Source organism: Caretta caretta, chromosome 1, assembly GCF_965140235.1.
Source record: "Caretta caretta isolate rCarCar2 chromosome 1, rCarCar1.hap1, whole genome shotgun sequence".
NCBI lineage: Eukaryota > Metazoa > Chordata > Testudines > Cheloniidae > Caretta > Caretta caretta.
Genome location: NC_134206.1, coordinates 3,196,253 through 3,209,160, shown reverse-complemented (window position 1 = coordinate 3,209,160; position 12,908 = coordinate 3,196,253). Strand labels below are relative to the sequence as shown.

Sequence of the window (12,908 nt, the reverse complement as noted above, 5' to 3'; positions counted from 1 at the left end):
AATAATGAAAATATGAGTTTTCAGTGTGTGAGGAGCGACCGATCTGCTCTACCCATGAGAACAGCCTCCAGGAGTGCATGTAGTGTCTCTTATTAACACTGTCTCTCCATCCAGGCATTTGTCCTGTGATCATCACCCTAGAGCCTGAACACATACAGGAAGTCGGGGGAACGTACGGTATATGCAGGAGACACCGTTCTGCCTCAGAGTTGGACACCTTCTCCCCTACTCCATATCAGATTCCAACACAATCCCAACTATACATATAAAATGATGGGGTCTATATTAGTTGTTAACACTCAAGAAAGAGATCTTGGAGTCATAGTGGATAGTTCTCTAAAAACATCTGCTCAGTGTGTAACAACGGTCAAAAAAGTGAACAGAATTTTAGAACCATTAGGGAAGGGATAGATAAGAAGGCAGAAGATATCATATTACCTCTGTATAAATGCATGGTACACCCTGTCATAAATATAAAGGGAAGGGTAAACCCCTTTAAAATCCCTCCTGGCCAGAGAAAAAAATCCTCTCACCTGTAAAGGGTTAAGAAGCTAAAGGTAACCTCGCTGGCACCTGACCAAAATGACCAATGAGGAGACAAGATACTTTCAAAAGCTGGAAGGAGGGAGAAAAACAAAGGGTCTCCGTCTGTCTATATGCTGCTTTGCCGGGGATAGACCAGGAATGGAGTCTTAGAACTTTTAGTAAGTAATCTAGCTAGGTATGCATTAGATTATGATTTCTTTAAATGGCTGAGAAAAGAACTGTGCTGAATAGAATAACTATTTCTGTCTGTGTATCTTTTTATAACTTAAGGTTTTGCCTAGAGGGGTTCTCTATGTTTTGAATCTAATTACCCTGTAAAGTATCTACCATCCTGATGTTACAGGGGGGATTTCTTTACTTCTATTTACTTCTATCTCTATTAAAAGTCTTCTTGTAAGAAAACTGAATGCTTTTCATTGTTCTCAGATCCAAGAATTTGGGTCTGTGGTCACCTATGCAAATTGGTGAGGCTTTTTATCCAACATTCCCCAGGAAAGGGGGGGGTGCAAGTGTTGGGAGGATTGTTCATTGTTCTTAAGATCCAAGGGTCTGGGTCTGTAGTCACCTAGGCAAGTTGGTGAGGCTTTTTACCAAACCTTGTCCAGGAAGTGGGGTGCAAGGTTTTGGGAAGTATTTTGGGGGGAAAGACGTTTCCAAACAGCTTTTCCCCAGTAACCAGTATTTGTTTGGTGGTGGTAGCAGCCAATCCAAGGACAAAGGGTGGAATATTTTGTACCTTGGGGAAGTTTTGACCTAAGCTGGTAAAGATAAGTTTAGGAGGTTTTTCATGCAGGTCCCCACATCTGTACCCTAGAGTTCAGAGTGGGGAAGGAACCTTGACACACCCACATCTTGAATACTGCATGCAGATGTGGTCGACCCATTTCAAAAAAGATATATTGGAAGACAGGATTCTGGGTTAGATGGAGCTTTGGTCTGACCCAGTTTGGCCTCTCGTATGTTCTTATGCCTTGCATTCTATCCCTTGGCCTTCTTTGTTTCTTGCCCCTGGATCCTTTCCAGTTTCTCTACATCCTTTCTATGCATTTGTGACCAAAACTGGACATAGTACCGCAGCTGAAGCCTAACCTCCGCCTAGTAGAGAGGTATTATCACTTTCCATGACTTGCATTCTATGCCTCTGCTACTGCAAACCGAAAATTGCATTTGCTTTTTTGGCAATATCCAAAGAAAAATCCACACCGCTTGGAGATGTAGCTACATCCTAACCCCAGTGTAGACAGCTAGAGGTCAATGCAGTTTGTCCTAATGGTTAATCACCCTCAGTGCTAAACATTGGGTCCTTAATTCCAACTGGAATTTGTCTGACTTCAGCTTCCAGCCTTGCTCTGCCTTTCTCGGCTAGATTAAAGATTCCATTATTACTATTTAAGATAAATCAATGACTGTCTTTGAGTCTCTCACTGGCATCTTCTCCAGCCTCAAATCATTTTTGTATTTCTTTTCTGCACCCTTTCCAATGTTTCAAGATCATTTTTGAAATGTGGACCCCAGGACTGGACTCAGTCGTTTTCAAAAATTCCATGTGCAGAGGTAAAATCCTTCCCCTACTCCAGATCACCACTCCCCTGTTTATGCATCCAAGGATCACATCAGCCCTTTTGGCCACAGCATCACACTGGGAGATCACAATGATTTGGTGGTCCACAATGACCCCTAAATCCATTTCTGAGTTCCTTGTGTTACGTAATACAGTACCCTAGACTATGGGTCGGGCCTGCATTCCCTGTTCAGAGAGGATCACTTTGCATTTGACTGCATTAAAACATTTTGTTTGCATGAGCCCAGCTCACAGAATGTTCCAGATCAATCAATGTACATGCCCTGGCCTCCTCATTGTAACCACTCTGCCAATCTTTGGGCCATCTGCTAATTTTATCTGCAGTGATTTTCTATTTGCTTGAAGATCATTGATGAAAATTTTGAATAGCATCAGGCCTAGAATTGATCCTGCAGAAACTCACTCCAAACAGCCCCATTCACTAACAATGGCCCATTCTGCTTTCTGAGATCTATCAGTTAGACAGTTTGTAGTCCATTTAACATATGTTCTACTGATATTGTACAGTGTTTATTTTTTTATCTGAATGTTTTCCCTAGTAAATCAAATGACTCATAGAAATTGAAGTCTATTGCATCTGTGTGATTCCCTTGATCAACCAAATGTGTTCTCTCATTAAAGAATGAAATTGGGTTTGTTTGTCAAGACCTGTTTTCCATAAATCCAATCATTGACTGGCATTAATTATATTCCTAGACTTTTTTAAACTAATCCCAGACCAGCTTTTCCACTGCTTCTTTTTTAAAAGCTTTCTCTTTATTTTTAATTGTTTAAATTTAACACAGTGCTGTCCTGTATATGCTTTTTCATATATATGTATTTTATCACCTGATGTGATATGAGTACCTTGTACTGCTTCTTTCCAAGTGCAGAACAAAAATATTTCTTGAACACATCTACCTTTTCTGCAACATTAACAAGTTTCCTTTCTCCCTCTAGGAATTGGCCTAAACCTTTTCTAGGATTTCTTTTCTTCATAATATACTGAATAACCCCCTTCTTGTGACCCTTAGCCCTGCCAAGCACGGATTTCTCCCTGATACCTTCATATTCCTTATCAACTTTCATAAATTCCAATTTGTATTGTTTGTTATCTATTTTCCCTTTTTACAGTTGGTTATATGTTGCTTCCTCCCCACCTCCACCCCAATTGCTGCCTTCCCTTTGCCACTGAAAGGGCTTTTTAGCTAATGTTGTCCACTTTCTTGACTGTGGTATTCATTCCCATTTTCTGTCTAAAGTTTTCCTCCCAATCAGTTTTATTGATATTTTGTCTCAGCTTAGGGGAATTAGACCTTTTGAAGCACTAAGTGTCTATCGATGTTACTGGTAGGGAACTGTTCTCTGTTTCTCCATTTGAATGTAATCAGATCCATTGTTTATTTTCTTCTTCTCTATCATATGCACCCTTCTTTGTCTCTTCTCTAAACTAAACAGTCCCGGACTATTCAGTCTGTCTGTATCTGGCAGCCTCCCCCATTCTCATTGCCTGTCTCAGAAACCCCCTTTCTATCTGCTATACACTTTATAGAGACTGAGTGACCACAACTGAGCGCGTGTCCAGAGCAGTTTATCCTCCATCCCCTTCCTTAGGTATCCGAACATTGTCTTTGTTTTGGCCACTACTGTGAATGAGCAACTGTTTCCATGGAGTTGCTATCAACGATGCCCGGGTCTTTTTGCTGAGGTATGTTCTCATTGGGATGTTTCCTCAGCACGCAGCTTGGCAAAGGTTTGTTTTTTCTACTCAGATTTTGAGCAACTATGTGAATGGGGAACTCCCTACAGCATGGACTCTCTAGCTTGGGTTTCATTGCTTCATTACATAATGGATAGATGATGTATAAACAGTATCCACACTTGTGTTTCCTCTGGTGCCTATGAAGGTTTCCCACACCATGATATGTAGGAATTATTGACACATGGAGCACCATGAAACATGGAATTGGCATTAGTAGGGTCAGTTTATAATTCAGTCCTCTGAATAATGAAAATATTATTTCTCAGTGTGTGAAGAGCGACCAATCTGCTTCACCCATGAGAACAGCCCCCAGTAGTGCATGTAGTGTCTCACATTAACACTGTCTCTCCATCCAGGTATTTGTCCTGCAACCATCATGCTAGACCCTGGGCACATACAGGGGAACATACGGTACATGCAGGAGACGCCGTTCTGCCTCAGAGTTGGACACCTTCTCCCCTACAACATGTCAGATTCCAACATAACCAACTTCATCAACCCCTCCACCTTCATCCTCCTGGGCATTCCTGGCCTGGAGGTGGCCCATGTCTGGATCTCCATCCCTTTCTGCACCATGTACATCATAGCTGTCTTGGGGAACTTCACCATCCTGTTCATCGTGAAGAGGGAGCCGAGCCTCCATGGGCCCATGTACTATTTCCTCTGCATGCTGGCTGTCACCGACCTGGTCCTGTCCACATCCATCCTGCCCAAAACGCTGAGCATCTTCTGGTTCAATTCCAGGGAGATAGATTTCAGTGCCTGCCTCACCCAGATGTACTTCATTCACTGCTTCACAGGGATGGCGACTGGGATCTTTGTGGCCATGGCCTTGGATCGCTACGTGGCCATCTGCCATCCCCTGAGACATTCCACCATCCTGACAAACCCCATGGTTGCCAAGATCGGCCTGGCCATGGTTCTGCGCAGCAGCATATTTGTACTGCCCTATCCCTTCCTGGCAAGGCAGTGGCCATATTGCAGAACCAACATCATCCCCCACACATACTGCGAGCACATAGCTGTGGCGAAGCTGGCCTGCGCTGACATCCGAGTCAGTAATTACTATGGCCTCTTTTTGCTATTCTCTGGGATGGGTCTGGATATGCTTTTTATCACCGTGTCCTATATCCAGATCCTCAGGGCCGTCTTCAGCCTCCCCACAAAGGACTCCCAGCTCAAGACTTTTGAGACCTGCATCTCCCACCTCTGTGCTATCTTAACCTTTTACGTCCCATCTCTCTTCTCCTTCCTCACGCACCGGTTTGGCCACAATGTGCCCCTGCATTTCCACGTTCTCATGGCCAACGTGTACCTCCTGGTGCCCCCCGTGCTAAACCCCATCATCTATGGTGTGAGGACCAAACAGATCCGGGACAGGCTGCTCTGGCTCTTTACTCATAAAGGGACCTAAAGTTTTCTCCTGGTGCTCTTGCTTTCAGACTGAGCTCCATACAGAACTGGCTGGTGATGTGGTGCTGGACCCTCTTCCCTGAATCACTTACTGGATAGTCAAAGAGACATGAAACCCTTTCCTGACCTGAGTGTACTGTATTAGTGGAACAAACTGGGGAATTCATCTGTGTATAACTCATCAATTCACAGGGTTACCATCTTTGTAATTGCTGGTATCTGGACTCCAGCCCCTGCCACACCTCTCCTGCTAAGGCTTCGCCCCTGCTCTGCCTTTCCCCCCCCAAGGCTCCTCCCCTGTCGCTCGCTCTTCTCGTCCCCTCCCCCTGTCACTTGATGGTTCATCTCCACCTGCCTCCCCCTCCCCAGCTACAAGGGAACCATTTCAGATTTTGTTTGGCGGGGTGGTGGTCAATTTTAACCATGATTCCCATGTCTATTTAGGCACTTTAAATCTGTAGTTCTTTTGGCAGATAACTTAACAATTAGCTCACAGAAGCGCTGTATCTAATTCCTATATAAAGGAAAGAAAAATAAATAAATATTAAACCCACTCAGCTCTAATACTAACATGTTCTGATATTTTGTGGCAAGTCACTGAAAGGACACTGGTTAGGTTTAGAAATTTAATGTCTATTCTTACTTTGTTACTAAGTCTGAGAAGAGAGAGACCCTTTCAGGGCTCCTGGGTTCCATCTCAGCTCTGGAAGGGGAGTGGGATCTACTGGGTTACAGAGGGGGCAGATGCATCTGGGGTCTATATAAGAACATCAGAATGGCCATACTTGGTAAGACCAATGTTCCATCTAGCCCAGTATCCCGTCTTCCAACAGTGGCCAATGCCAGGTGCCCCAGAGGTAATCAACAGAACAGGTAATCATCAAGTGATTCATCCCCTGTCATCCCCTCCCAGAGTCTGGCAAACAGGCTAGGGACACCTTCCCTGCTTATCCTTGCTAATAGCCATTGGTGGACCTATCCTCCATGAATGTCTCTAGTTCTTTTTGGAAACTGTTATATTTTTGACCTTCACAACATCCTCTGGCAAAGAGTTCCACAGGTTGATTGTGAAGAAATACTTTATTTTCTTTGTTTTAAATCTGCTAGCTATTAATTTCATTGGGTGACCCCTAGTTCTTGTGTTATGTGAATGAATAAATAATATTTTCTTATTCAATTTTCCAGATCACTTGTGATTTTGTAGACCTCTATCATATTCCCCCTTAGTCATCTCTTTTTGAGGCTGAAAAGTTCTAGTCTTTTTAATCTCTCCTCATATGGGAACTGTTCCATACCCCTAATAATTTCTGTTGCCCTTCTCTGTACCTTTTCCAAATCCAATAAATCTTTGATGAGATTGGGTGACAAAATCTGCATGCAGCATTCAAACTGGGCATAGCATGGATTTATATAGAGGGAATATGATATTTTCAGTCTGATTCTCTATCCCTTTCTGATAGATTCCCAACATTCTCTTACCTTTGACAGCCATTGCAGATGGAGAAGATGTTTTCAGAGAACTATTCACAATGACTCCAAGATCTCTTTCTTTATGGGTAACAGCTCATTTAAACCCTATTGTTCTGTATATATAGTTGGGATTATATTTTGCCATGTGCATTACTTTGCATTTATCAACACTGAATTTCATCTGCCATTGTGTTGCCCTGTCACCCAGGTTTTGGGATTCCTTTGTAACTCTTCTCAGTCTGCTTTGGACTTAAGTATCTGAGTAATTCTGATTCATCGGCAAGTTTTGCCACCTTGCAGTCTACCCCTATTCCCAGATCGCTTTTGAATATGTTGAACAGCACTTGTCCCAGGACAGACCCCTGGGGAACACCACGATTTACATGTCTCCATTTTCACCATTTATTCTGACCCTTTGTTTCATATTTTTTAATGGGAGTGTCTGGGAATGCTTTCAGCTCATCGAATGATCCTTAGTTTAATTTAATGACAAGCCTTTTGTTATGTTAATCACCCTGCCTCTGTTTATAAACAAACTCCCTGCCCCAGATGGCACCCAGAAGCCGAAAACCATCCTGTCTTGGTAAAACCCAGATGGGTGGAAACCTTGTTAACTCAGGTTTCAGAGCGGTAGCCGTGTTAGTCTGTATCAGCAAAAACAATGAGGAGTCCTTGTGGCACCTTAGAGACGAAACAAATTTATTTTGTCATAAGCTTTTGTGGGCTAGAACCCACTTCATCAGATGCATGGAGTGGAAAATACAGGAGCAGGTATAAATACATGAAAAGATGGGAGTTGCCTTATCAAGTGTGAGGTCATTCTAACAAGACAATTCAATTGACAGCAGGATACCAAGGGAGGAAAAATAACTTTTGTAGTGGTTGTGAGAGTGGCCCATTTCAGACAGTTGACAAGAAGGTGTGAGGAACAGTAGGGGGAAATTAGTATTGAAGGCTTGCAAATTAATTTCAGTTCTGCAGTTTCATGTTGGAGTCTGTTTTTGAAGTTTCTTTGTTGAAGAATTGCCACTTTTAGGTCTCTTACTGAGTGACCAGAGAGATTGAAGTGTTCTCCTACTGGTTTTTGAATGTTCTGATTCCCAACGTCAGATTTGTGTTCATTTATTCTATTAACTCAATGTTTTGTTATATGAACCATCTGTATCCTTATGTCTTTGGGCTGGAAACTTCTTGTGGAATAAAAGGGTTCCCGCCATATGGAAGAAACCATAAAAGGGGGCACCGATGTCACCATGTGGCCTCACTTCCCACACAGAAACACCTGGAAACAAATGAGGAACAAAGACTGAACTGCAGGAAGAGCTGTTCCCAGGCTAAAGGGATTTCTAGCCTGTGTATGGAAGCTTGATGGACTGAGTTCAGGATCCTCACAAAAGGAAGAAAGGAGAGTGTTAGGGGGCTTATTCCTTCACCCACTCACTTCCCTGGTCCTTCTCACATGAACAGAGAGCAACAATACCCGAAGTCCAAAGGTGCAAACAATTCAATGTTTATTGGGGTGAACTTCCAGCAAGCATGATTCCAGTTTCTTTCCTTAGTGTCCCCCTTCCCAACTCTGATACCACAGAGCCTTACACCTTTGTCCCTTTTCCCATTCCTCTCCTTAGCAAAACGTGATTCCAATTTCCCCACCTCCATTCCCTGTTCCCATTACCTCCCCCCCAACTTCCTGATTGACTGCAGACTATATATTAAAACTTGAGTTCTGCTTTGCTATACCTTAATCAATTTTCCCAAAACTTAACTAACCAATCCTAGCATATTGTAACATGATTATGTAACCAATTATATCCCACCACCTTAATTAGTTTACACCCAGCAAAATTAATTATACAGCAGACAGAAACAATCACAGAACCAGACAGAGATTATAAAGACAAACAGTAGGGAAATGGGGACTACAATGATAGAACAATACAGAAATGAGGATTTCACATCCCAGCTATTGATAAGTGAGTTCTTGCCAGACAGGATGCTATCAAACTAAGTTTCCTTTTACATTTTCCAGGCACTTCCCTTTCTCTGGAGGCGACAGGCACTATCAGGACAGGGTTGTATCCTTACAGCCCAATAGCACCTTCTTTCAATGTGACTAGCATTCGCTTCCCAGCTTATGGCTGCCTCTGCTGTTTAGCCAAAGGCCTTAGCCTAAGAACAGGTCCTCAGACTGTCACAGTGAAAAAAGGCCTTGTACAGTCAGACAGTGATTTTGATTCTTTTATACCTCTATAACTAGCTAAGTGATAAGAATATACCTAAATTCTTAGAGTATAGGCCTTTACAGACATGCCTGAATATCTATATCCTAACAGAGAGTAGCAAAATACAGACCATGGACTTCAGAAAAGCTGACTTTAATTGTCTTAGGGAACTGATGGGCAGGTCCCTTGGGAGGCTAATATGAGGGAGAAAGGAGTCCAGGAGATCTGGCTGTATTTTCAAGAAGCCTTACTGAGGATACAGGAACAAACCATCCCGATGTGCAGAAAGAATGGCAAATATGGCAGGTGACCAGCTTGGCTTAAGTGTGAAATCTTCGGTGAGCTTACACACAAAAAGGAAGCTTACAAGAAGTGGAAACTTGGACTGATGACTAGGGAGGAGGATTAACATATTGCACAAGCATGCAGGGGTATAATTAGAAAGGTCAAAATGCAGCTGGAGTTGCAGCTAGCACGGGATGTGAAGGGTAACAAGAAAGTTTTCTACAGGTATGTTAGCACGAAGAAAAAGGTCAGGGAAAGTGTGGGACCCTTGCTGAATGGGGTAGGCAACCTAGTGACAGATGATGTGGAAAAAGCTGAAGTCAGCTCCCAGACTGCTGCACTGGGCAGCACAGTATTGGGAGGAGGTGAGCAGCTCTCAGTGGTGAAAGAACAGGTTAAGGACTATTTAGAAAATTTGACATACACAGGTCCCTGGGTCCAGATCTAATGCATCCGAGGGTGCTGAGGGAATTGGCTGATGTGATTGCAGAGCCATTGCCCATTATCTTTGAAAACTTGTGGTGATCAGGGAGGCCCCCGATGATTGGAAAAAGGCAAATATAGTGCCCATCTTTTAAAAAGGGGGAGAAGGAGAACCCAGGGAACTACAGACCAGTCAGCCTCACCTCAGTCCCTGGAAAAATCATGGAGCAGGTCCTCAAGGAAACCATTTTGAAGCACTTGGAGGAGAGGAAGGTGATCAGGAACAGTCCACATGGATTCACCAAGGGCAAGTCATGCCTGACCAACCTGACTGCCTTCTATGATGAGATAACTGGCTCTGTGGATATGGGGAAAGCAGTGGATGTGATGTATCTTGACTTTAGCAAAGCTTTTGGTATGGTCTCCCATAGTATTCTTGCCAACAAGTTAAAAAAGTATGGACACGATGAATGGACTATAAGGTGGATAGAAAGCATGCTAGATTGTCAGACTCAACAGATAGTGATCAACGGCTCAATGTATAGTTGGCAGCCGGTATCAAGCGGAGTGCCCAGGGGTTGTCCTAGGGCCGATTTTGTTCAACAACTTTATTAACGCTCTGGATGATAGGATGGATTGCCCCATCAGCAAGTTCACAGATAACACTAAGATGGGGGGAGAGGTAGATATGCTGCAGGGTAGAAATAGGGTCCAGAGTGACCTAGACAAATTGGAGGATTGGGCCAAAAGAAATCCGATGAGGTTCAACAAGGACAAGTGCGGAGCCTGCACTTAGGAAGGAAGAATCCCAGGCACCGCTACAGGCTGGGGACTGACTGGTTAAGCAGCAATTTTGCAGAAAAGGACCTGGGGATTAGAGTGGACGAGAAGCTGGATATGAGTCAGCAGGGTGCCCTTGTTGCCAAGAAGACCAACGGCATTTTGGGATGTATAAGTAGGGGCATTGCCAGCAGATCGAGGGACGTGATCGTCCCCCTCTATTCAGTACTGGTGAGGCCACAGCTGGAGTACTGTTTTGGGCCATCCAGTTTTGGGCCCACTACCGAAATGATGTTGATATATTGGAGAGAGTCCAGTGGAGGGCAATGAATACGATCAGGGGGCTGGGGCACATGACTTATGAGGAGAGGCTGAGGGAACTGGGCTTGTTTAGACGGCAGAAGAGAAGAATGAGGGGGGATTTGATAGCTGCTTTCAACTAACTAAAGGTGGGTTCCAAAGAGGATGGAGCTCAGCTGTTCTCAGTGGCGGCAGATGACAGAACAAGGAGCAATGGTCTCAAGTTGCAGTGGGGGAGGTCTAGGTTGGATATTAGGAAACACTATTTCACTAGGAGGGTGGTGAACCACTGGAATGGGTTCCCTAGGGAGGAGGTTTTTAAGAGAGGTTTTTAAGGCCTGGCTTGATAAAGCCCTGCCTGGGATGATTTAGTTGGTGTTGGTCCTGCTTTGAGCAGGGGGTTGGTCTAGGTGACATCCTGAGGTCTCTTCCAAACCTTATCTTCTATGATTCTTCTATGACTGGGTGATTTTTTATGAGCTGTGCTCTGCAGATCTTTCTATACAGAACAAGACAGTATTTTTGGGTTTATGCCCCAAAGGTGGTGTGCAAATGGGTGCTGGGTGAATCCTCTCACTCAGAGATGACTTCAGTTTGTGTCTGTAGCTGAGTATGGGCCTACCTGTGTGTGTGTGCTGGAACAGGCTGGAGAGCCTAATTCTGCAAAACAGGGAGAGAGAATCCAGGCTGGTGGAGTAGAAGGGGCTCAGTGAAACCCCAGTACATCTGGTGGCAGCCCAGAATGGGGGACCAACCTGTCACAGTCTCCAATAGCTGCTCTGTATCAAGGGGCAGCACAAGATCAGGCGTGAGGATATATTGAACCCAGAACCACCCCCATAAGCTCTGTCATTTTTTGGCAGCTTTCTTGCTGGGGACACATGACTAGAAGAAATGACCAGTAAATTCTGAAGTGGGCATAGCAAGAAATGCCACTGCGTGGCCAGTGATCACGTGGGTGCCAAAACTTCAGTAGCACAACAGGACTGCCAGTGCGCAAATATACAGCCAGACCCCCTTACGCACCTTCCCACTGACAGATCCAGACAGTGCTCGGTTTGGAAGGAGGCTACGTTCCTTTGGGATTTGCCATGTTGATAAGGAATGAGGGGAGGAATGGCTCCCCAGACACTGTGGCAATACATCTGTTGATCCAGTTATGTGTGTGAGGCTGAGGTCGCACAAATGCAGGTGACACTCACGAAACAAGGAAAGTGAAAGGGACATTTTCAGGGGGTCACATATTGCACATGTGATGGGTAGCAGGAAAAACACTCTTTCATTTTCCTTTGCTCTGTACCTCAACTTGCGTTTCTCCTGTGGTACAGAGGAGAACGTCGTCTTTTTCAGTACACGGTTGTATGTCTTATATAAAAATACAAAATTAGATCTCAGGGAGCTCTAATTTGATAGATATATTGTTGTGACACTCTGTACCCCAAAGCAACACCCTGGCACCTCCATATTAACTACTATTATATAATTGCAACAATTCTTGTACAAAATATGTCACCTCAGGTGTCTATGGAAAAGTTATGGTTTGCTGAATATGACTATCCTCTTTGTATCCATGTCTCATTATTGTATCTGAAGTTATGAATATTGATTATCTGCCTCTATTTCAAACCTGTTTGCTCCTGTGGTAGTTCCCACAAGGTAGTTTACATCCAGTCTAGCCAGCACATTGTGACTAGACTATTCAAGTGGATGGCCCAACAGTGAAGACGAGGGTCCATGGAAAAAGTTTATCCCCACCTGATGGACTTTCCTGTGGACGTTCTAGCCAGGGTATGGGTTAGGCCCCGGCTATGACTCACTGAAGCATGAAAATTCATCTGACACTGGACTCCGTCCTGTGCCTGTACTTTTCCAGTACTGTGCTGGGATCTTTCTTTGGGACAATGAAGTTCCCTCCACATGGCAGAAGCTATAAAAGGGAGAAGTGACATCACCACTTGGCCTCACTCCCCCCCCCCCCCCGCCACAACTCAACACCTGAACACACGATTAGAGGAAAAATTCTTTGAGGAGGGGCTCCCAGGCTGGCAAGGAGAAATCAAGGCATGTGTGTGGAATATTGGTGAACTGTTTGTACCATCAGGGTAAGACAATTCTTGAGTCAAATCCTGTCCAGTTTAGAGAACTC

General features: G+C 44.1%; 1 protein-coding gene across 2 annotated transcripts; it reads left to right on the top strand.

Annotated features, from left to right (window-relative positions):
- The first annotated feature begins 166 nt into the window (after positions 1-166).
- LOC125640625 (olfactory receptor 52E4-like) lies at positions 167-5,283 on the top strand. 2 transcript variants are annotated; one of them, XM_048859545.2, is made up of 2 exons: positions 167-232; positions 4,336-5,283. In XM_048859545.2, exons 1-2 carry the CDS (start codon positions 182-184, stop codon positions 5,281-5,283), a joined length of 999 nt encoding a protein of 332 aa, XP_048715502.2. In that variant the 5' UTR covers positions 167-181. The 2 variants fall into 2 exon arrangements, with proteins under 2 accessions (XP_048715502.2, XP_048715422.2); XM_048859465.2 differs by lacking the exon at positions 167-232 and having other exon boundaries at positions 4,285-5,283.
- The last annotated feature ends 7,625 nt before the right edge of the window (positions 5,284-12,908 follow it).

Excerpts from the sequence above, each read along its gene's own strand:
- LOC125640625 (XM_048859545.2), top strand. The coding sequence starts at position 182 with ATGCAGGAGACACCGTTCTGCCTCAGAGTTGGACACCTTCTCCCCTAC. Across the intron at positions 233-4,335 it reads GACACCTTCTCCCCTACTCC|ATGTCAGATTCCAACATAAC; the intron begins ATATCAGATTCC and ends CTCCCCTACAAC.